Source organism: Oncorhynchus keta, chromosome 10 (assembly GCF_023373465.1).
Source record: "Oncorhynchus keta strain PuntledgeMale-10-30-2019 chromosome 10, Oket_V2, whole genome shotgun sequence".
Classification (NCBI taxonomy): domain Eukaryota; kingdom Metazoa; phylum Chordata; class Actinopteri; order Salmoniformes; family Salmonidae; genus Oncorhynchus; species Oncorhynchus keta.
In genome coordinates, this window is record NC_068430.1 from 63116837 (window position 1) to 63141486 (window position 24650).

At 45.2% G+C, this 24650-nt stretch overlaps 1 protein-coding gene and 2 non-coding genes across 7 annotated transcripts in view; all 3 read right to left on the reverse strand.

Annotated features, from left to right (window-relative positions):
* LOC118389387 (ubiquitin carboxyl-terminal hydrolase 34-like) overlaps positions 1–24650 on the reverse strand; it is a 63502-nt gene that overhangs the window by 35906 nt on the left and 2946 nt on the right. For 2 of the 5 annotated variants that reach the window (XM_052527495.1, XM_052527494.1), the window contains exons 2-26: positions 22453–22540; positions 20699–21278; positions 20354–20404; positions 15710–15859; positions 15314–15381; positions 13768–13960; positions 13412–13473; positions 13189–13270; positions 12976–13068; positions 12572–12697; positions 12045–12174; positions 11581–11711; positions 10576–11246; positions 9436–9650; positions 8755–8870; positions 8062–8189; positions 7820–7909; positions 7163–7258; positions 6657–6739; positions 5691–5845; positions 5232–5345; positions 1750–1849; positions 1278–1440; positions 820–946; positions 305–452 (exon numbers count right to left, since the gene is read on the reverse strand). In XM_052527495.1, the coding sequence (XP_052383455.1) occupies positions 305–452; positions 820–946; positions 1278–1440; positions 1750–1849; positions 5232–5345; positions 5691–5845; positions 6657–6739; positions 7163–7258; positions 7820–7909; positions 8062–8189; positions 8755–8870; positions 9436–9650; positions 10576–11246; positions 11581–11711; positions 12045–12174; positions 12572–12697; positions 12976–13068; positions 13189–13270; positions 13412–13473; positions 13768–13960; positions 15314–15381; positions 15710–15859; positions 20354–20404; positions 20699–21278; positions 22453–22540 (3960 nt within the window). Of the gene's footprint in view, positions 1–304; positions 453–792; positions 947–1277; positions 1441–1749; positions 1850–5231; positions 5346–5690; positions 5846–6656; positions 6740–7162; positions 7259–7819; positions 7910–8061; positions 8190–8754; positions 8871–9435; positions 9651–10575; positions 11247–11580; positions 11712–12044; positions 12175–12571; positions 12698–12975; positions 13069–13188; positions 13271–13411; positions 13474–13767; positions 13961–15313; positions 15382–15709; positions 15860–20353; positions 20405–20698; positions 21279–22452; positions 22541–24650 lie in introns of all 5 variants that reach the window. The other 3 variants (XM_052527493.1, XM_052527492.1, XM_052527496.1) reach the window with 2 other exon arrangements.
* LOC118389653 (small nucleolar RNA SNORA70) lies at positions 6920–7050 on the reverse strand. Its single transcript, XR_004826784.1, has one exon. It is a non-coding gene; the product is annotated as a small nucleolar RNA SNORA70 (small nucleolar RNA).
* trnaa-ugc (transfer RNA alanine (anticodon UGC)) lies at positions 9116–9196 on the reverse strand. The gene has a single exon. It is a non-coding gene; the product is annotated as a tRNA-Ala (tRNA).

The window sequence follows — 24650 nt, forward strand, 5'->3', positions numbered from 1 at the left end:
ACTGCATAGGAACTGCCCTTTGGGACAAAGGTCGAATTGGAATAAATTAAATTCAAGCCTACTGAGACCAGCCCGGAAACACTGCTACAAAATACACTGTGCGATCAGTGATTACTTCAAGAAGGGAAGAAAGCAACAGCCTTGGGGAGAATCTCAATAGCATTTCCTTCATTCCATCCAATCGCATACTCATCCACTCCTTCTCATCCAATTGGTTTTAAGAAGGCGAGGAATCAAGGAAAATCAATCGAGACTCTCCATTAGTATTGGCGCTACACTGGATCAGGGGTCAAATGTGAGAGACCTGGGAAGTCCCCCTGGCGGCTGCTCTGTCCAAACTCCTGCAGCTGGGCCTGTTGGTTCATCTGCTCCTTCTGCAGGTTCTCGTACCAGTGGGTCACCTCAGCCCGCAGGTCTGCCACCTGGTCACTGGGGTACATCTCGATGGTCATCTGGTACCACACACACAGGTAGGAACGTAGACACACACACACACACACACAAACACGAGAGAGACAAAGGCAAGTGACCAAACAGACACACAGGCGCACAAACAGGCACACACACAGAAAAAGTGTGTTAGAAAAACATCCTTACAAACATCTAGAATGAGAACACAGCATTCACAGTAGTATCAAAACAGACTTATTTCTAATGCATAAAAGTATGAAATTAGCTTGCACCAATCTTTTCCATTCATTTTGACATCGTGGCCTGTAGATTCTTCCTAACACCACAGAACAACAAGAGCATTTGAGTGTGCCAATCTACCAAGGGTTAATAATTAAGTACCAAGATGCTGGGTACTTTCTTGGGTACCTTGTCGGGCAGGCCGGCGGGCTGGCACACGATCCTCAGTGGCAGAGATTGCTTGTCGCTCAGCGCCTTCAGGTGGCTGCTGATGCCCGTGCCCTCGATCTGCCACTGACGCAGGTGGTACGCAAACCTGGAGAGGGGGCAGGAGACAGAGTGTTGGGGGGCAGGGAGAAAGTGAGAGAGAGCGCCATAAAGACACACGGTTCTTAGCACTGGTTGAAATGAGCTCTCCAGGTCCAGGGATGATCTCTACTAGGTGAGTCAGTAATATAGTTGAGGATAAGCGGTGTTCTGGTTAAATTTATAGGTTCAGGGCTTAAAGTACACAGGTTGAGCGGATGGAGATAAGGAGCGTGTGTGTTTCTCTGTGTGAGTTTCTGTGCATCGTTTCTGTGAGAGAGAGAATGTGTGTGTGTGTGTGTGTGTGTGTGTGTGTGTGTGTGTGTGTGTGTACTCCCTACCTGCGTCGGAAGGCCTCCAGGTGGGTCTTGAGCATGAGCAGGCCCCTCTCGATGACGGTGAGGTTGGAGTGGGCGTCCTTCTCCAGGTTGGCAGAGGTCATCATCAGGCTCTCCATGCACTTACTGATGAACTCCTGCTCCTTCTCCAGGCCCGTCTTACCAGCTGGGGGACGGAGACGGACACAGGAGGGCAGGCACACACACAGAATCAATATCGGTCAAAATCGTAAATCAGTAGGTCATCATGGGCACGTTTAAAGAAGCCTAGCGTCAAAGCAAACATCTAAAACCGCTCGTTCAATATAATGAATATAAGCTAGGATGTTTTGGATCCAACCCCTGAATCTAGACGTACTGCTGTGGACAGGGATTCACTTAAGTTTTTCGCAATATAAAAACAAGGATGAAATGGTAGAGAAATACTACTACTAGTCTTCAACCATGTACCAGCTACCAACGGAGGTCCACTGACCGTTGATGTAGTAGGAGTTGATGTACTGGATGGCAGCGCGGCTGATGTCTGCAGACTGGGCCCTGAGGGCAATACCCCACAGCTGGTCCATGCCACACAGCTACAGAGAGAGAGGAGGGGTCAAATGTTAGAGGTCATAGACAAGTGTTGACAAGGTGACAACTAGGGCTGGGCGTTATGATAGTGTTACGACAGACATTTTTCTATCGTTTCATATCATATCTGTCGTTTATTTTGTGTTGCAAATCACTAGGTTAACTAGCTTGTCCTGCGTTGCATATAATCAATGCTGTGTGTTAATTTATCATCGAATTACTTCCTAATTCGACAAACAGGTGATGATTTAACTGAAGCACAAACGTTGCACGAATGTACCTTGCTCCAACGTGTACCTACCCATAAACATCAATGCCTTTCTTAAAATCAATACACAGAAGTATATTTTCTTAAACCTGCATATTTAGTTAAAAAGAAATTCATGTTGGCAGGCAATATTAAGTAGGGAAATTGTGTCACTTCTCTTGCGTTCATTGCACGCAGAGTCAGGGTATATGCATCAGCTTGGGCCGCCAGGCTCGTTGTGAACTAATTTGCCAGAATTTTACATAATTATGACATAACATTGAAGGTTGTGCAATGTAACAGCAATATTTAGACTTGAGGATGCCACCCGTTCGATCAAATAAGGAACGGTTCCGTTTTCACTGAAAGAATAAACATTTTGCTATCGAAATGATAGTTTCCGGATTTTACCGAAGGCTTGTCTGTATTACATTATAATTAAGTCTATAATTTGATATTTGATAGAGCAGTCTGACTGAGCGGTGGTAGGCAGCAGCAGGCTCGTAAGCATTAATTTCAACTTTACCGCGTTTGCCAGCCGCTCTTAGCAATGCTTGACGCACAGCGCTGTTTATGTGGTGTGGGTATGAAAAGTCTGACACGGACCAGAAATTCTTCTTCTGCAAAATATGCCGCAGGCCGGTCCCAACAACAGACTCAAACACCACTAACCTCTTTTACCACTTACACAAGAAGCATGTGAAACAGTATGGAGTGAGTCTACGGGATGTGAGCCAAAAAAGTACAGTTGAGTTCTCAAAACAAACAGACTCAGAAGGTGCAAGAGGCTTTTGCCCGCGGCACACCAAATGGCAAAGAATCACGAAGATGGAAGGAGATTACAGCTGCCGTTACAATTTACATCTGTAAAGACATGGCCCCAATTTACACAGTCGAGAAACAGGGGTTTTGTGAGTTGGTGCTAAAACTCAACCCAAGGAACCAAATGCAAATTGATATGACATGTATTAATGCCAAAATAACATGCAAAACAGGCAAGCAGCTAAAAATAATATATTTTAGACCTACAGTTGAAGTCGGAAGTTTACATACACCTTTCTCACAATTCCTGACATTTAATCCTAGGACAAATTCCCTGTTTTAGGAGAGTTAGGATCAGCACTTTATTTTAAGAATGTGAAATGTCAGAATAACAGAATGATTAATTTCAGCTTTTATTTCTTTCATCACATTCCCAGTGGGTCAGACATTTACATGCACTCAATTAGTATTTGGTAGCATTGCCTTTAAATTGTTTAACTTGGGTCAAATGTTTCAGGGTAGCCTTCCACAAGCGTCCCACAATAAGTTGGGTGAATTTTGGCCCATTCCTCCTGACAAAGCTGGTGTAACTGAGTCAGGTTTGTAGACCTCCTTGCTCGCACATGCTTTTTCAGTTCTGCCAACAAATATTCTATGGGATTGAGGTCAGGGATTTGTGATGGCCACTCCAATACCTTGACTTTGTTGTCCTTAAGCCATTTTGCCACAACTTTGGAAGTATGCTTGGGGTCATTGTTCATTTGGAAGACCCATTTGCAACCAAGCTTTAACTTCTTGACTGATGTCTTGAGATGTTGCTTCAATATATCCACATAATTTTCCTGTCTCATGCCGCCATCCATTTTGTGAAGTGCACCAGTCCCTACTGCAGCAAAGCACCCACACAGCATGATGCAGCCACCACCATGCTTCACAGTTGGGATGGTGATCTTTGGCTTGCAAGCCTCCCCCTTTTCCCTCCAAACATAACAATGATCATTATGGCCAAACAGTTCTATTTTTGTTGTTTCGTCAGACCAAAGGACATTTCTCCAAAAAGCATGATCTTCGTCCCCATGTGCAGTTGCAATCCGTAGTCTGGCTTGATTATGGCGGTTTTGGAGCAGTGGCTTCTTCCTTGCTGAGCAGCCTTTCAGGTTATGTCGATATAGGACACGTTTAACTGTGGATATAGATACTTTTGTCCCTGTTTCCTCCAGCATCGTCACAAGGTCCTTTGCTGTTGTTCTGGGATTGATTTGCACTTTTCACACCGAAGTGCGTTCATCTCTAGGAGACAGAACGCTTCTCCTTCCTTATGACGGCTGCATGGTGCCATGGTGTTTATACTTGTGTACTATTGTTTGTACAGATGAACGTGGTACCTTGAGGCGTTTGGAAATTGTTCCCAAGGATGAACCAGACTTACGGAGGTCCACAATTTTTTTTATGCGGTCTTGGCTGATTTCTTTAGATTTTCCCATGATGTCAAGCAAAAAGGCACTAAGTTTGAAGGTAGGACTTGAAATACATCCACAGGTACACCTCCAATTGACTCAAATTATGTCAATTAGCCTATCGACAGCTTCTAAAGCCATTACATTTTCTGGAATTTTCCAAGCTGTTTAAAAGCACAGTCAACTTAGTGCATGTAAACTTCTGACCCACTGGAATTGTGATACAGTGAATTATGTGAAATAATCTGTCTGTAAACAATTGTTGGAAAAACTTATTGTGGCATGCACAAAGTTGACGTCCTAACCGACTTGCCAAAACTATAGTTTGTTAACAAGACATTCGTGGAGTGGTTGAAAAACGAGTTTTAATGACTCCAACCTAAGTGTATGTAAACTTCCAATTTCAACTGTATATTTATTTTGTTTGCAACTATAGTTGAAGTGTTTTCTATTTACCTTAGATTTTATACATGCATATTTTATATTTTGTTACATGCTTCATTGAAAATTTGCGCAAAGGTTCTAAATGAGAGAAAATCAAATATGAGTATGTTAGCTTTTATTTAATGAGTTTAATTACAAATGTAATAGGAAATAGGCCTTTACATGTGGTCATTTAATATATACTATTTATTAATTGAATTTACAGAAAATGTGCTATATCGTGATATGGATCGTTATCGGGATATGAAATGACCTATATCGGGATATATCCTGGCCATATCGCCCAGCCCTAGTGACAACATGGTTCAGTGAGAGGTATGACGGGCCTGGAAGTTAGCAAACTCAGACGACAAACTGGGTGCGTTTGTGTGAATAAAAGTGTGTGTATATGAGCAACTGTACTCGGGTGTGTGTGTGCTTGAATCCTTCTCTGCAATGTGATTTGTGGATTCAAATATTTGAAGTGTGTGTGTGTACCTCGCAGTTGGAGCCGCTGTCGTAGGCGCTGGTGGCCAGACGGGCCAGGTTACAGAGATGCTGGAAGAGGTTGAGGCCCGTCATGCTGATGGTCTCCGGCTTCAGCTGGGGCATCTGAGGAAACACAGGAGGTATTAAGGGCAAAAGGTATTACAATGGTAGACTTGTGACTTTAAGGCCAAGGCTTTTGAACGATTTGGGCAACTTTACAAATTTGTTTCCCCCGGCTACTCAATCCCTTTTCAATTACCTTTCAGAATGACTTCACAACTTTGAGACTTTTTACAAGTTAAGTTGTTTTTCTTTCTTTATTTGTTTTATAGATTCTAGCTATAAATTTGTGGCGTATTTTCTTTTAGTTGTTGCTGAGATTAACTATTTATCAACAGACCATGCTGGAAAGACCCTTGTCATAGACACCCCTCCCCACTGAGACCAGATGGTCCAGTCCGGTCGTACCTTTTCCAGGAAGAGGTGTTTGTAGGTCTCCATGCCCATGGCGTGCTGGTCTTTGCTGCGGACCTGGTTGAGGAACCAGTGGAGCGCATCGTCGTAACACTCTCCATCCTCCACCAGGCAGTGCCACAGTATGTCCACCTGCTCTAGACTCAGTCCTGAGGGAGAGGAGGGGCTGCTAGAGTGTGTGTTCATGTACAAATACCCCGCTGCTATATATATATATATATATATATATATATATATATATATATATATATATATATATACACATTCACTGCTGAGGAGCTTAACTGATGTCTGACTGTTGGTACACAACACACACACTTCAGACTGTAAAGGGGAAGATGAGGGTATCACTCCCACACGGGATCCACAATGGACACACAACCAGATAGACATGTACACCGCATTCACGTAAACACAATATAAATGGTTGCCAGAGAGAATAGGCTGCACTATCAGGTTATGTTATTTATTTTGTATCATGGAGAATGGCAGTCTATGTCCTGGTCGGGAGCCACCGGGGCAGGGAGTCTCCCAGTCAACCTCTAAATCCCAAACATTAGCTCCTCCTCAAACAGACACAAGTCTGCAAATGCACCCACACACACACACACAAAAGTCACACACATGGCTATGAACGGAGTGAGTTAGCTAGCTAGGTAGATCCGGTCACCCCTCTCCAGAGACTCCAGAGGACAAAGATGTCTCTGTTGTAGGAGAGAGAGCGGCTCATCAGGTTGCACTTCTCCTCTAGGGCCAATTCCAACCCCCAGGGTGTAACCAGGCAGCCATAGAGGCACAGATGCAGACAATGATAGGGAATGTTTCTGTTGAGCTGGATGTGAAGACTGGGTAATGTAACGGAAAGTTGGAATGAGTTTCTTATTGGACAAGTCAAGGTTGTTCAGTTTTATTGTGTTTTGTTCCATTTGGTGCCTAATGAACGCGACCGTGTTGACTTACTGAAGTGGTCTGGGGAGCCAAGTGTTGAGAAGACACAGGTCAGGAACTGCAAGCGTACTTGGACTTCTGCACTGTGGCCATACCTGTGATCGCATAGTAATCAAAGAACATAATTCATAATGAACTATTCCGTTTACGTTTGAATTGCAACAATCACTATAAAAAAAAAAAGACAATTTCAATGTGTTTCACATTTCAAATAAGGAGGTCAAAAACTAGCTACACCCTCCATAGTTCTGTCAGGACAAAACATTCACGTGTCATTTTGTCTCAGCGGTCCCTTAAAAGCAGCCAGCACCTCCCAGCTGGCCACATACACAACCACAGAGTCACTGTCTGCAGCCATTGCACACCAGAACCGCACTGCAGCGAGACTGGGCAGCTATACATGCAGTGCTACCAAATATGTTGTCCATATTCCACAGTAATAAGACTGTTACCGTTGTATAGTTACAAGGCATTGGGGGTGGGGGTAGTGTAGTGGAGGGAACGGGTGGGTTACTCACAGGGCAAACTTGTGCCTCTGCTCTCGGACTTCCTGGATGTAGTGCAGCAGGTTCTCAAAGAACAGCTTCATCATGTGCAGCTCCTTCTCCGCCCACCTGAAAGACATGAAACACCACATCAAAGGGTGCGTTTGTAAATTCACCACCTACTCCAATTTCAGGGCACTTTTTTCAGAGTGTGCCAGAGAGCAGAATAATTTATGAATTTAAGAATGCGCAGCAGCCGTTGAATGTGACCGTTGTCCGTAAACTTAAAAAAATAAATAAATAAAAATCGAATTGTTGCCAGCAGCACAGTTATCAAAGCTCTGGATAACATGAAAACAGCCTAACCAGCTCTGCTAGGGCGAGTAAAATGGTCAGAGTTAGGTGTTCTCTCATTTGCTTCTAGAAGTAGCTAGTAAGTTAGCCAACTTCAGCCAGTTAGCTTGACTGCCATGTGAGAAGGCTCCTGAGAACACTCGGCTCAACCCTACTCCTCGGCCAGAGCGTCCAATGTGCACGCTGAACGTGATACGCTGAACGTGATACGCTCTGAATTTACAAACACTCTGACCGCACTCTGGCACTACAAAGTGAATTTACGACCATACCAAATGTCACAAAAATAGAAGTTGTTGCCATATGTGATGCCATGTAATGGACAACGATGCTTACATGGTGATCCAGTGGGTGTCGTAGCTGGAGCCAAACTGCTGAAAAGTGCCGAAAAGTTTGGGAAGGAGGCGCAGAGAGACGACCACGGATCTGCGAGAGAGAGAAAAGCATGGCGTCACAAAACAAGTTTCATATAATAGCTAGCCAATGAAGGGATCTGATGGCAAAATCATTTGACTTCAATTCATTTCAGAGCTACATTGTTCACACAGACATAGGCGCTCTCATATATGCACACGTGCCTTTGGTGGGCTAGGTTCTCCAGGCAGCCCTCTATGAACCGCATGCGGATCTGACGGTCGGTGAACCAGCACACCAGAGAGCACAGCAGCTTCTCCGCCTCGTTGATCAGTCCCTCGGACAGATGGATCTGATGGAATAGGGGAGAACGGAGAAAGGTCACTCGCATCTTTTTCAGACTTCAGAATATCTTAAAGAGATCCTAAAACTAGTGGCGATAACTAACCTTAATAATAAAATGAGCTGCTCCTTGAAACCTGAAGGAAGAAGTGATGCACTCTCCTAATACGTTGAGTATTTAGATGATGAACTTCACAGGGTGGTGAAAGTTCACAGTAATGAGCTTGATGCTCCTTTCCAATAAATATTGAGGGTTTTCATTTGTATGCTGGTGACATGATGATCGGTGACTGGCTGCCAATAAACAAATTCAAATTCTAGCATTGTATCTACGAGCTGTTGGCTATAGCGCACGTGCCAAGACCAGAGTGGGCACATTCGCTAGTTATCATGGACTTTACGTGCCAAAACCATCGACAGAGTTAATTAAGGATCGAACCCCCCCCCCCGCTTCTATGCCGCTCGGCTTCAAGGCTGTCTGACTACTAGCATGCTATATGCTTTCACTCAGCAAAAAAGGTCGCTAACAGAATGCTTTCTTTGAGCACGGTGTAATCCAGTGTCATGGTTCATACCGCATCCTCATCCTGCACCAGGTCCCAAAGCAGCGTGTTGCCCTTCTTGCACACGTTGTCCAGGTTGATGTCAGTCACGGCATGGCCAGAGTACTGGTGCTTGTGGACCTGCGGGCCTGCAGAGGAATAAAACACAGCCGCTGGTGAGAAAGAGAGCCATAATAAAAAAGGTTCAGTACAGATTTACTGAACTGCTAAAATGTCATGCTAAAACAGTTGCAAGGATAACAACTGAAATCAAGTGACACTAAGAAAACAGCCATATAGACCGTCGTACTCTCATGTTTACAGGTAGAAGTTTTTTTTGTTGTTTAGCAGACGCTATTATCCAGAGCAATTTACAATAGTGAGTGCATACATTTTCATACTGGTCCACCGTGGGAATCGAACCCACAACCCTGGCGTTGCAAGCACCATGCTCTACCAACTGAGCTACATGGGATTAACTGATGGTGAAAGCTTTTGACTGGATAGACCCCACCAAATGACTAGTAGAACCATAACTACATGATTCTTGCTGCTGTAAACGGAGGCCTGTTATCGGTGTGCAATGAGTGGGTAAACCGTTCCGTGAGTGCGGTACTCCGTGAATTTTCCAACCACGATTTCTGGGAAACCTGGGAATTTGGGGTAAATTTAAGTAAATTCACAACCCTAGGTGCACTGTGCAGTGCAGCCTACCTTGCACCATGTGCTCGTGGTAGATAGAGGCCAGGTTGGGCAGGTGCTGCTGCAAGTGGGAGCTGAGCTCGGCGTGCGAGTTGATCTGCACCAGCTCCTCCTCACAGCCAGACTCCTCACCATCAAAGTCGGCCATGTTCTTCTCCGACTTGGCGCTGATCTGGGAGCTGCTGCACGACACGTCGTCTGCGCTCAGCATGTCGTCCGCCATGTGCCTGGAGGATGATTCAACGTTAGAAGGGCAATGCATGTTGTCACTTGAATAAGCACAAGATTCATGTCGCAAGGAAAATAGTTACATTTACACTGAGTGAAACAAACAGTTCTCTTTCCATGACAGACTGACCAGGTGAAAACTTCGATCAATTACTGTCACTTGTTAAATCCACTTCAAATCAGTGTAGATGAATGGGAGGCGACATGTTAAAGGATTTTGAAGCCTAGAGACAATTCAGACATGGATTGTGTATGTGTGCCATTGAGGGTTAATGTGCAAGACAAAACATTTAAGTGCCTTTGTATGGGGTATGGTAGGTGCTAGGAGCACCATGTTGAGTGTGTCAAGAACTGCAACGTTGCTGGGTTTTTCACGCTCAACAGTTGCCCATGTGTATCAATGGTCCACCACCCAAAGGCCATCCAGTCAACTTGAAACAACTGTGGGAAGCATTGGAGTCAACATGGGCCAGCATCCCCGTGGAACGCTTTCGACACCTTGTAGGGTCCATGCCCCGACGAATTGAGGCTGTTCTGAGGGCAAAAGGGAGTGAAACTCAATATTAGGAAAGTGTTCCTAATGTTTTGTACACTCAGTGTATGTCTAGTTTCTTATGAACAAATGTAGAAATTATTGACGGGACACTTCTACACATCTATGCAACTACAGCCAACTCAACCGTCTATGGATGGTGTCAAGACTCATTTGGACGCGGACATAATTGCTCATAGATGGTCCTGATTCAACCTGTAAAATCGGCCACGGACAGTTTGTCTTAGTTGGGGTCTGTAGTTGGATAGAAGCCTTAAAAAATAACCTTATCTCCCTAGGCAAATTGGCCAAACATAGAACATTGTGAAAGAGGCAATACAGAGAAGACACAGATTAGAGAAAATAAAGCAAAGAGATGGTAACAGTCTTACCCTTCGTGGTGGTGGTGGTGATGGTGGGGCCCGATGAAGTGTCGGCAGTTGAAAAGCTCGTTGCCCATGGCGTCCCCCAGGAAGTCCCCAGGGCAGGGCAGGCAGGCCTGCTCCTGGGGGCCCGGGGCCATTTGGGATGAGGGGCCTCCCATCTCTGAATGTTGTTGTTCGGGCCCCTCAGGCCGGGTCGAGCAGGCATCCAGCATCCTCATGCGGCCCTCCATCGACGCCGTTACCATGCCGACGGCTGCTTCAGGGTTAAAGGGCAAACCTTTGTGTTTTGGTCCGTCTCCTGCCCCTCTTTCGCCCTGCTCCTCCACCAGCGCCTCGCCCGCTTTCCGCTTCCTGACTTCCAGCTGGTCCCGGGGCTCCTTCTGCGGGCTGCCCTCGGCTGCTACATCCCGGTTGTTCCCCTCTTCGTCCTCTTCATCGTCATCATCTTCGTCATCATCTTCATCATCTTCCTCCTCATCCTCTTCCTCCTTGAGGATCTCGCTGTCGGCCATGTCGTCAGAGTGCAGCTCGCTGCCGGGGCTTCCCGCCGACTGGCTTGCACGGCTGGAGCCCGCCTCGTTGCTGGAGCCCTCGCTGTGGCCACTGCTGCTGCCCGGCCCGCTGCTGCCCTCCTCCATGCTGTTGGCCGTCTCGTCCGAGCTGCCCTGCATCGACTCCTGGACGGGGAGGAGAGAGGAGACCGAATCAGTTCCAGTTAAAACCAGCCATACAGCAGAACCACAAAACTTTACATTTTTTTTTACATGAAACCAGAAAAATGCTAATAAAATCGGGGATACTGAATTGGATTTGCTTTTTGATAAAAATGCTAAAAAGTTAGCAATTGGAGACAGTGGCTAGGCAAACAAAAAAAACAAGGCATGGATTGCTGAACAGTGCTGGAAAGTAACAGTTTGCTACTAACAGAAATTCCTATTAAATCTATTGAGAAAATGCATCACTTGTTTCTCCAGCTAGAGAGTGTGAAAAGGGTACTAGAGTGCTGCTAACCTCCGTGTCAGAGAGTCTCTGCTGGCCCCGCTTGCTGCCGCCCATCATCTGCTCGTCCATCTCCATGTCGCTACCGCCGCTGTGGTGTGTGTCACTGTTGTCACTGCTGTCCGGGCTGGCCGCTGGGGAGCCTGGGTAGAGACGAGAAGCAGAGGCTTAATGCATCAGACACCGCATCTCACAAAACACTTCAGAATTCATAACGTAGTCTATATACCAGCAGAGATGTTTAAGAGCCTATGTATCTAAGCAAGTGGTAAACCCTGGTTAGTAGGTTTTAAAGGATGTTCAAGCCTTTTGTTCCATCCCAGCACTAAAACACCTGATTCAACACCTTCATTAGTGCTGGACTGAACCAAAAACCAGCATACCCCTGCAACTCCACCGCACCGGAGTTGTCTACCACAAATATAAAGAACATAGATCCCCTTGAAATACACACAGACAAAACACAACAATCGTACCTTTCTTGTTGCCCATGGGGACGTTGGTGTTGAGCAGCGAGGCGAAGGAGCTCTGCTTGGAGAGCTGGGCCTTAGCGGACAGTGCGTTGTTCCACAGAGCCTTGATCAGCATGGAGGCCAGGTACAGGGTCTGAGGGAGGGAAGCAAGCATAGAATTACATACAGAATCACAATTATAGGATCTTTGTGGTGGGCAGGTGACCAAGACAAAGAGCAGCTCTGTTAGTTAAGACTGGGTGTATGTGACTATAAAGCTCCTTAAAGTAATCTGGAGATATCTAGATTAAATCACACTGAACATTTTAATTGTCCACTCCTTGCCATGGCCTAAAGTAACTAATCTGAGGTAATAACAGGCCGAGGACCATACCAGTCTGGCAATATCTTTTCCATTTTTTTTCCATCCGTGTTGCGTTTCCTTGCCACAATACTTAAGAGTATGGCGATACTGGCATGGTCCCGGACCTAGGTAATTCGTAGTCCTCATGTTCCATTGGGCACTCATGCTGTGTGGCGTGTGTGGGTACCTGTTCCGTGTGTGCGCTGGGGTGCAGGCCGGACACCAGGTTGAGGACATGGCGCAGCGGCACCGGGTCCAGGTTCTTGATGAGCGAGGGGAACAGGTCGTGGATGTAACGGCTACAGTGCTTCAGCTACATAATAATAGAGAGAGACAGGGTCGAGGAGTACATCAGTGAATAATGACACAAAAGACAACTTTGTATTTCAATGAAATGATAGCAAAACTATTTGGTAGAATATAGTAAAGAAAATTGTAATATATGCATACAAATTCAGAGTATGAGCGCTGCTCTAAGATTAGGTCCCTCAACTTGATTAAAAGAGGCAAAATTGATCCTAAAAATCAGCATTTCTACTCTGAGAAGCTTTCTACGTGATTTCTAGGCCCTGGTGTTTATTGCCTAGTTACCTGAGCTGCAGCCCAGATGCAGTCCACATGCTGGGTGCTGAGCCTGCCCTCTGCGGCAAGGAAGTTCAGGATCACTTGGCACTGTTTAATTATCTGGAACGACAACAAAGAGACACAAAGACAAGCTCCTCATTAACAGGGAAGTTCAAACACAGATTACCCACTAAAATGTATTGGCTTACTGTAATAACGACTTGGAATGGGAAAACTCACCTCAATATGTAAATTTGGTCCAAATATATGCTCCACCACATTGTTGTTGATTAGCCAGTCAGCTAGTTCCTTTGCTATTGACCTGGAGGGATAGTTTGAGGTATGATGCTTTAACGGTCCGTGACGCAGTGCTAACTCAACTCAATCGACATGCGTTTCATCGTAAAAAAAGAATGGACTATTGACTTAAGTTTCATTGTAAAAATCAACTCAATTGACTTACGTTTCGGTGTCGGATACCAGAGACTCATTATTACAGACGTCGTTGAAGGTGTGTAGCTGATTCTGTGAGGAGAAAAGGAGAATAAACGTGTAATGAATTATGTATGCATGTACACACCAGTGTACTTCATCCCTTTATCGAGCCATTGACCCTAGAGTAAAAGTCTCAGTCACAGTAAACTGAAAGTCCTAGTGGAGCATTAATAAAGTATACACATCAAAGTGTTTGTGTCAAAAACAAAACAGCGGTCACAATGTTCCTTGCAAGTAACCCGGGCCTAGACTCCCAAAGAGCAAGCAACACAGCAGTGTGTGAGAGTGGGTGCATGCGTCTCGTGGCGCACGTGCGAGTCTCACAGTGATTTGGCTGAGGCCGGCCAGCCTCATGGTGAGCGTGGGGGACATGAAGTATTTGAAGGCCAGGTCCAGGCTCTCCTTGTCGAAGCACAGTGCGCTGTCCAGCGGCTCCTTCACCGTGCTCCACATCAGGTCAGCCATGTTGCGTGCCGCGCTCTGACGGAGCTCCTGGTCCGACAGCTTGCACAGGTACCTGGGGAGGGACACATTTGGAAATAAGTTATTTGTGAAATGAGACAACTTTATTTAAACCAGGAAGTCCCTTTGTTAGGAAATACTTTTATCTGTTCTGTTTAATTTTAAATTAAGTTTCTCTCAAGTGTGTTTCTGGAGAAGACACGGTAGACAGGTTGGACATAATGACTGGACAAACTAAACAGTCAGGACTAAGTGTTTGGCATCTATCGAGGCTGGCTGAAACACTCAGATGAGAAGCACTTTGATAAGCTACTGAGAAAAACCATGACAATAGTTGGCTGCAACGAGAATCTACGGTCTCCGCGATCAATAAGATACATACTGTATCTTTTTAATAACTTCTGAGAAAACAAACATTTTGCTCAATTCAGGAGGAAGGAGTGATATGCTATAAGTTGGAATGGCACTGGAGCCAAGAAGTCACATTTCATCATTCTTCTTAGACAAAGGACCAAAATGAGTAAGGAATGTTCCATTTGGATATCAGGACCAGTTATTTCAGCCCACCCAGGTCACATGACAGAGGTGCGGCGAGGCCTGCGAGCTGTCTGGCTGCTTCAAGGTCATGTGAGGAGAAGCTGACTGGAGCATTGGCCACTGTTACCATGGCGAGGGAAGCTCTTCCTAGCAACACCAGTTGGTGGCACGGCAAGAGTGAAGCACACTACACCGACTGAGGGCTCTCAGCTGAAATTGCTTTCCATCCAGAAAAAATATATATACAGTCAGGTATCTGATTGAATTTTAGAAATTCAACTCAAATACAACAAAAATATGCATCCACTAAAGAGCAACCACTAAATTCAACCTTGATTTATGCTGATCGACTGCCAATATGCTGGATTACCCTATTTGCATAACGACCTCCCTAATACTACATCCAATATTCAGGGGAGAATCTCTATCAAGTGCGTTTGATTGTGTGTTGGAAAGTGGTGGGCGAGTCGAACACAGCACTGTGTATCCAAATACAATATGCATTTCAAACAGCCCCTTGGGCCATTTCTGACGAGAGGAGCTTCAACTGCAACAGCAACTCCCCTCTCCCTGCCCCATTTTCTTATTCTCTTAGAATGACTGCAGAAGAAAAGCACTAAACAGCAGTACGGGATGCCATATTGTTGAGAGCTGTATTTGATGGGGGGGAAACGTCATGACTAAGAACCATTTTATTCAATAAATCATTTGTGATTCAATCTGTATTGATACATGCCTAATTAGGGATTTCAAGGCACTAGTGAAAACTCACTGGTAGTGAGACACTAATGAAGACCTAATTATCCTCACTCTGAAGTCCATACAGAGATTTCACCACGGAGTTTCATTGATATGGAGAGTGTGAACTTACCGTATTACATACGTGCGGAACGGTATGATGTGCTGCATAACGGCGGGAATGTGCAACCATATTCGGATCTGTGTGTGGAGAGAAAAAAAAAGATTTTGAATCAGACTGACATCCCTTGAGATGTGTGAGAAGCAGTGGAGAACGGAAAAACAGATGCCACTTTAACAGAGCTGGCTGACAACTGATTATTCACTGCAATTACTCACAGAGAGAGCATTTACAAACTAAACAGCTGTGCTATAACAAAAACATCTGCATACATGTGGCTCGGGAGATCGCGCTGAAACAGCATCTGGAGGTAGTGGTAAACATATCCAGGATATATATATATATATATATTTAATGAGCAGTTGGGCTGGGCTGCAATGTTGGGTGGCTGGATCAACCCCTACTCACATTGGAGACGATGGTGATGAAGGCGTGGGCGATGGGGAAGGGCAGGCTCTCTGGCGTGCCTGACTCAAAGCAGTCCTTCATGAGCGACAGACCATGCTTGCCACAGAACAGGCACACGTAGCGCAGCAAGTGCAAGGGGACCTCCACATCCTGGTCACAGGAAAAAAACAAGGTCAATACAACTTTATTGTCCACACAGATATGGAAAACTAACTTTGGCTTCATAACACACGTCATAGTGGAAGAGACTAGCGTGATTGGTGCAACTATGGTTTCATACCCTCGTCACCTTTTGGTTTATAAGAACTATAGGTGAAAGGTGAAAGCAATACGGTGGATGGACGTATACTGGGAATTCGCTTTCACGCTCTAGTTCTTTCACACCATCTCAGATGAAGGAGAAGAGATGGCTTTTTTGCAGTATATTCAGGTCAAAGTATGAAGACCAGAGCTGGAATCATAGTGAACTCAGCAAAAAAAAGAAACGTCCCTTTTTCGGGACCCTGTCTTTAAAAGATAATTTGTAAAAATCCAAATACCTTCACCGATATTCATTGTAAAGGGTTTAAACACTGTTTCCCATGCTTGTTCAATGAACCATAAACAATTAATGAGCATGCACCTGTGGAACGGTCATTAAGACCGCTTACAGATGGTAGGCAATTAAGGTCACAGTCATGAAAACTTAGGACACTAAAGAGTCCTTTCTACTGCCTGAAAAACACTAAAAGAAATATGCCCAGGGTCCCTGCTCATCTGCGTGAATGTGCCTTAGGCCTGCTGCACGGAGGCATGAGGACTGCAGATGTGGCCAGGGCAATAAATTGCAATGTCCGTACTAAGACAGCGCTACAGGGAGACCGGGAGGACAGCTGATCCTCGCAGTGGCAGACCACGTGTAACAACACCAGCATAGGATCGGTACATCCGAACATCCACCGTCGCAGGACCAGACAGGACTGGCAAAAAGTGCTCTTCACTGACGAGTAGCGGTTTTGTCTCACCAGGGGTTATGGTCGGATTCGCGATTATCTAAGGAATGAGCGTTACACTGAGGCCTGTACTCTGGGGCAGGATCGATTTGGAGGTGGAGGGTCCTTCATGGTCTGGGGTGGTGTGTTACAGCATCATCAGACTGAGCTTGTTGTCATTGCAGGCAATTTCAACGTTGTGCATTACAGGGAAGACAACCACCTCCCTCATGTGGTACCCTTCCTGCAGGCTCATCCCGACATGACCCTCCAGCATGACAATGCCACAAGCCAAACTGCTCGTTCTGTGCGTGATTTCCTGCAAGACAGGAATGTCTGCCATGGCCAGTGAGGAGCCCGGATGTCAATCCCATTGAGCACATCTGGGACCTGTTGGATCGGAGGGTGAGGGCTAGGGCCATACCCCCAGAAATGTCCGGGAACTTGCAGGTGCCTTGGTGGAAGAGTGGGGTAACATCTCTTAGCAAGAACTGGCAAATCTGGTGCAGTACATGAGGAGATGTACTGCAGTACTTAATGCAGCTGGTGGCCACACCAGACACTGACTTACTTTTGATTTTGTCACCCCTTTGTTCAGGGGCACATTATTCCATTTCTGTTAGTCACATGTCTGTGGAACTTCTTCAGTTTATGTCACAGTTGCTGAATCTTGTAATGTTCATATAAATATTTACACATGCTAGGGTTGCTTAAAATAAACGCAGTTGACAGTGAGGACGTTTCTTTTTTGCTGAGTTTATATGAAATCTTTGAGCATTTGCTTTAGCCTGCCTGGTGTGCCAAATGAGTAGGGAGCTTCATCAAGAAGAGCGTCGATGATGTCATTCCTACAGCGCCCGTACGTACATACTCCAACCAGAAGCCATGGATAAACGGCAACATCCGCACTGAGCTAAAGGGTAGAGATGATGCTTTCAAGGAGTGGGACTCTAACCCAGACGCTTCTAAGAAATCTCACTATGCCCTCCGACGAACCATCAAACAGGCTATGTGTCAATACAGGACTAAGATTGAATCCTACTTCACTGGCTCCGACGCTCGTCAGATGTGGCAGGGCGTGAGAACTATTACGGACTACAAAAACTGCCCAGTGACACGAGTCTATCAGACGAGCTAAATTACTTCTATGCACGCTTCGAGGCAAGCAACACTGAGGCATGCATGAGAGCACCAGCTATTCCAGACAAATGTGTGATCACGCTCTCCGTAGCCGATGTGAGTGAGACCATAAAACAGATCAACATTCACAAGGCTGCAGAGCCAGACGGATTACCAGGATGTGTACTCAAAGCATGCGCTGACCAACTGGCAAGTGTCTTCAATTACATTTTCAACCTCTCCCTGTGAGTCTGTAATACCAACATGTTTCAAGCAGACCACCATAGTCCCTGTGCCCAAGAACACCAAGGTAACCTGCCTGAACAAATACCAAAATGCATCACTCACATCTGCAGCCATGAAGTGCTTCAAAGGTGGGTCATGGCTCACATCAAACACCATTATCCCAGAAACCCTAGGCCCACTTCAAATTGCATACCACCGCAACAGATCCACAGACAAAGCAATCTCTATTGCACTCCACACTGCCCTTTCACACCTGGACAAAAGGAACACCTGCGCGAGAATACTATTCATTGATAACACCATAGTGGCCAAAGCTCAACACTAAGCTCAGGACCCTAGGACTAAACACCTCCCTCTGCAACTGGATCCTGGACTTCCTGACGTGCCACCCCCAGGTGGTAAGGGTAGGTAGCAACATATGTCACGCTGGCCCCTCAGGGATGCGTGCTCAGTTCCTCCTGTAGTCCCTGGTCACCCATGACTGAAAAGTTCTACAACTGCACCATCGAGAGCATGACTGGTTGCATCACCGCCTGGTACGGTAACTGCTCAGAATCCGACCGCAAGGCACCACAGAGGGTAGTGTGTACGGCCCAGTACATCACTTGGGCCAGAATTCCAGCCATTCAGGACCTTTATACCAGGCGATGCATGGCTACCACAGCATTCTGCAGCGATACACCATCCCATCTTGTTTGTGCTTAGTGGGACTATAATTGTATTTTTCAACAGGACAATGACCCAACACACCTCCAAGCTGTGGAAGGGCTATTTGACCAAGAAGGAGAGGGATAGAGTGCTGCATCAGATAACCTGGCCTCCACAATCACACGATTGGCAGCCAACAAGTGCTCAGCATATGTGGGTACTCCTTCAAGAAAAGCATTCCTCAAGAAGCTGGTTGAGAGAATGCCAAGAGTGTGCAAAGCTGTCATCAATGCAAAGGGCTACCTTGAAGAATCTCAAATATATTTTGATTTGTTTACAACATGATTCCATGTGTGTTCTCATAGTGTTGATGTCTTCCCTATTATTCTACAATGTAGGAAATCGTTTTTTTTTTTTTAAATAAGAAAAACCCTGGAATGAGTAAGTGTGTCCAAACTTTTGACTGGTACTGTACTTATTACCTCAGCTAACCTGTGCTGCCACACATTGACTCTGTACCAGTACCCCATGTATATAGCCTGCTATTTTATTGTGTCTCTAATTTTTTTTATTTTTTTTTACCTCAGTTAATTTGGGTAAATACTTTAAAACTGCATTGTTGGTTAAGGGCTTGTAAGTAAGCATTTCACTGTAAAGTCTACACCTCTTGTATTCGGATCATGTGACAAATACAATTTGATTTGAGTATTCAATTGGATATATTCCAGCTATGGAAGGTCAATTAAGCACAGAATACATTCTAAACGCTGGTCTGATGCAAACTATGAACTTTGTCCACTAGAAATACCCATTAAAATCCCATAAATGTTTAATATGGTGGAAAGGTATAAACTGGGGAGATATTAAATTAGCCCGAAACCGATTATTGTACTCTGGGGAAAGATGGACATCACTTGGAGGTGGAAATGAGCCTCAATTTAATAAAAACTCAAACTACACTGCAGACACATTTCACACCTCATGTGTACATTGGCCTGAAAAGCCACAAGAGGGACCTGAGATCAGTGTTTAGAGAGCCTTCTCCCTTCCGTCTCTCCTGGTCCTAAAGGAAACATTTGTAATTAGAACCCTGAGGGAGAACTGTTCTAGGACCTATTGTTAACCAAATCTACACCAAACCTCCTTGAGTGAAAACCCATTACAACAACCTGGGAAGAGTGTTCAGAGTCCTGCCTCCCTACTCTCCCAGTCCTAAATGGGACACGGCTGTTGGGCTCTGGGCATGCCACTTTTCAAGCAGCTTCCCATTAAAATATAAATAGACCCAAGATGTCATGAACCACTGATATGAGTAACATGACCACAGGAGAGAGAAGAGGGGACTAGGAGAAGATTGGTGATTGGTCAAACAGGCAGACCACACATTAAGACATGGGCCTTTGCTTCAAAGGACTGGATGACGTAGGATGCGTACCAAATGGCACCCTATTCCCTATATAGTGCAGTACTTTGGACCAGGGCCATACGGGCCCGGGTCAAACGTAATGCACTGTGAAGGGAATAGGGTGCAATTTAAGAGACGTAGATGTCTCTGTAAAGAGTTGGACACGACACAAAGCGACAATCAGGCGGATCGAGTATTGTGTTTTTGGACGAAACAGTGGAGTCGTAAAAACAAAGAGGGCGGAGGAGTCCTTACATTCATGTCGCAGAAGGAGCCGAGGATATTGCTTTCATGAGCAGAGATGTCCTGGAAAAAGGAAACAAAGAAAGTATGACGAGTATATTGTATACTGAGAAATGTTAGAGAACATTTAAGAACAAGTATTAAGTACACCATGGAGATAAATGCTGATATACTGAATCCATAATTGAGTTGTGTGTATGGGTCCATGTTACGCTTTTACCTCTACGGTGCAGTGTGCGGTACATATAACATTACTGCTTTGGTGGGATGGGTGTTGTGTCGGGGGAAACACGTTATTCGATTACCTCTACAGTGGGGATCGATTATGTATTGTATCAGGGTGTGTCAGTCCATTACCTCTATGGTGGGGTGGGTGTTGTGTTTGTAAGCCGTGTACAGGGGGAACTGAATCTGGAAGATCTTGGCGGCGCAGAGCAGCAGCTTCTCCCGGTCCTCGGTGCTCCACGAGTCAAACATGTCCTCGTGGGCCTGGCAGTCCGTACTGCTGCTAGCTACAGCCTCAGACGCCCCAATACCACTATCACTTTCCCCTGGCTTGGGGGCCTCCTGCTGGGCCTGGCTCGTCCCCTGGACTGGGTTCTGGTTGTTGTTATTCTGGTTCTGCTCCGGTGCGTCCCCAGCGCCATCCTCCTCTGCCGAGTCCCTCTCCACGTTCAGCGGCTCGTCCTCAACAGGCGAGGTGGGCGGTTGCTGGGGGTTTGGCCCTGCTCCAGTTATTCCACCCCCTCCCTCTCCTCGCCATTCTGTCCCTGGCCCCTCTGCACCCCCGTTGTCGGTGACGTCCCGTTGGCTGGTGGCGCTGCAGAGGCGGTCTCTCAGGCTGGTGACCTGGGCGATGACCAGGTTGATGAGGGCGTAGACCAGCTGGTTGAACACCTCCAGGTGCTTATACTCCTTGAAGCAGCATAGACATTGCCTGTGCAGGGAAAGGAGGGGAGGTGAGAGGGATTGCGTGAACTGCGGATCACGAAGACCCACCAGTGAGTAGCAGTCAACTCCTACTGGGGTCGCAGTTCGAGGCTGACTCATTCCATTTGGATGGTTAAGGTATCAAAACGTTTGGGAACCATAAAAAGGCAATGCACGGTCCACACAACAGTGAACTGTAGCTTCTGCATGTGTTGGCCTCAACAACCAGCCATCTTTAGAGACTCCTCTATTGGCTCAATTCAATCAAACTTGCATTGAAGCGAATAATGCATAGAAGCATACTTTACTCTCCATATTCAAATAACATCGCAAGAGATGCCTAGTTTTAGGTACTTGCAACAGAAAATATTCAGTTCTCGCTTTCTGAATAAGACATGTAAGTGGGCTTTAGTTGTCTAAACAAATATGCAGAATACGCATTGTTGAGGAGGATTTAATTGAATGCAGCCCTTGGATCTATTTTGAGCTCTGTTTGTTCTCATGAATTCTGTTTCTTGTGACATTAACGTAATGTAAAACGCCTGTGACTATATTACTGGCCATCCTATTTTAGACATTCTTCCCCCCCACCATGTATTTTGATAAGACAGCAACCAATTAACACACATGACGGATCCCACTAATCAGAAACACAAAGAGAAGAATGCAAAACTAGAATCAACTTTCCCGGATCAGTCAAGCACTTTTGCCTGATCTCACAGGGAGTGGTAGAACAACTATGAAAGGTCAACAATTCCTCAAGGCTCTTCTCCGTGGAGGCATGAAAAACACAAAGTTGTTAAACAACAATAAAACCACCACCAAGAGAGCCGAAAAATCTATTATTTATGACCCACTTGTCCTCTCGTGACCTTAGCTAGCCTACATGCTAAGCTACACCTAAAACACATTGTTAGCCATTAGCGCTAGTAATACACGATGAATTTATGGCTGATAATGGCTTCAGATAGACCTAGAGCTATCCAGGAGCAGACATCCTCCCCTTTTAAATATGAAGGAATAATGGTCTACGTTCCAAATGAAACCCTTTCCCCTACATAGTGGTCAAAAGAAGTGCACATGGTCTAGAGTATTGCACTAAATAGGGAATAGGGCTCCATTTGGGACAAATACACAGAAGAATAATGAATGCGGGGAACAGAGGAGAGCGGGAGACTGACCTCTGGGTCCATGAGCTGATGTAGCTGAAGACTCGTAAAGCATGCTCCTTCTTCAGCTGTAGGCCCTCAGTGCTGTCTGCATCCGATACTGGAGGGGAGAGAGAGCAGACAAGGTGGTGAGTTTCCAATGTACATGGAAAATGCAAGTGTAGGACATGACCCTTGACACACACTGCTTGTTCAAAGGCTACTCGGCTATATGGTGTCCACAAGCTAGAGAATAGCACACATTGGAAGCTGAAATTGCAATTAAAATAGTTTAGGCATTATCAAAGACTGTTGAAAGTGGTTGACAGACACTTCGCTACAAAAACAAATATATTTCTGGGAAGCGCAATGCCAACGATCCTTTGGTCAACAGGAGAACAGAGATGATCCTCTCTACTCTGGATGGGAGACTGACCCATGGAAGTCTCAAGCCTCTGGTAAGAAACGTGCCTCGGCACCACATTAGCTCGGGGACAGGCAAGGCTCCCCATTACCGACAACTGACGGTTAACTCCACACCAACAGGCCTTCCAAAGCAGCATTGGCTTGTACTACAGGCTAAAGTCAGCTACTGTATTATGCGTTGGTGATTAGGGATAGAAATCATTTCCTTATTTGAATAGTATCATACATTTGTCTGTATCTGGATATTTGAAATAAACATACGTTTTTAACCTGAGCACTGTTGTGCGAAATTGAGGCTGGTGCTCTATTGCTGCTTGGAGATGCTGGTGAGAGGTCATGTCTACACTTGACACTTACATGCGACTACTGCTATCAGAACACGAAGATCGCATTGAAAAGTAATTTTGTGGTCTGATTGTGGTCAGATCTGACTGTCCACTTCAGGAGTTGGTCAGGGATGCATTGTGTTAAGATGTATCCTAAGTCTGGATGTAAACAGGCTACCGAAATCGCAGAGAGTGGACGATAATATCAGCAAGCACTCCTCCCACAAGTCCCCAGAAAATGTGTGTTTTGGAACAGTGGGGCACCTCGGTTAGCTGGCTTGTTAGCTACTGCCATCAGTTGTTGTTTTATCATATTTAGCCTATTCCACGGTTTTTAGAATGCATACTGGCATTTGAATAAAGCGCGGGAAAAGGGAATTCGGACACACTGTGGACACCGTAGACACGTTTACATCTAGGTGTAGGCACATGACATGGGGCATGTCATAACTTAATTGAAAAGTTGATTTTATTCAATTAATCATTTGAAATGTCATGGACCTTATTTTTAACAATGTTACATGGATATTTTCATTGAGAAAAGGCCTGTACTTTAAAATAGGCCTATACATTTTCTTGCTGCAAAAATGAATACCCCCAAATACTCTTATACTAACGTCCTTTAGGATATTTGTATAACCATGCACATCCCTTTTGTGACACACAAGCATACACACACACACACAGTCTCAAAACAAAATGTAAGTAACGTGTGGGAGAAGGTGTGTCCAATGGAAGGTTATTGCGGTGTCAAAAGTTAACTTTTCTGTGGAAAGTGCTGCATTGCCTTTATTATTCAGCAACCCCAAAGCACTTGTCTTTCACAAAGTCGACAGTGTAAATGAAAGATGTGTGACTCTGGGAAGGCTGCATTTGTGATGCATCATTTTCAGCTGCACCCACCCATCAACCACAGATCTTTGTTGTTGTACCGGCACCCTATTTTCTGCTCTCAGAACAAAAAGAGAAAATGGACCATATTGACGCCTCACATTGGCCAACATGCCAAGACTACGAACAGGAAAAGCAAAAGGACACAGTGATGAAAGCGTTAGCCGACACACAAAATGACTTAGCCCACATATTAAAGGCTTTTTAACTTACAAACCCACACGAGTGCTTTAACTAAGATTTTTTTTATGCCACTATGGACATGTGTTATAATTGTTTATTTGGCTTTTCGAGTACTATCCAACGACAAGAGCACCTGTGGTTGTTTTGGAATACTTTAAGTGTTACTGCTACCTCTTTTTCTTCACTGCCAACTAAAAATTGGACTTAAGATATATTGCTAATAAAATAAACTATAGAATGAATATTGCACATTGTTGGAGGGAGAAGTATCATTTTAAAAAATGTACAGCCTACATTCAAACTTTGTGACAAGAGACCCATTCCCATTAACAATTTCCATACCTGACTGACCTATGTCACATTCTTATCATGAATAGGGCCTAATAATAACCACTGTGACAATTG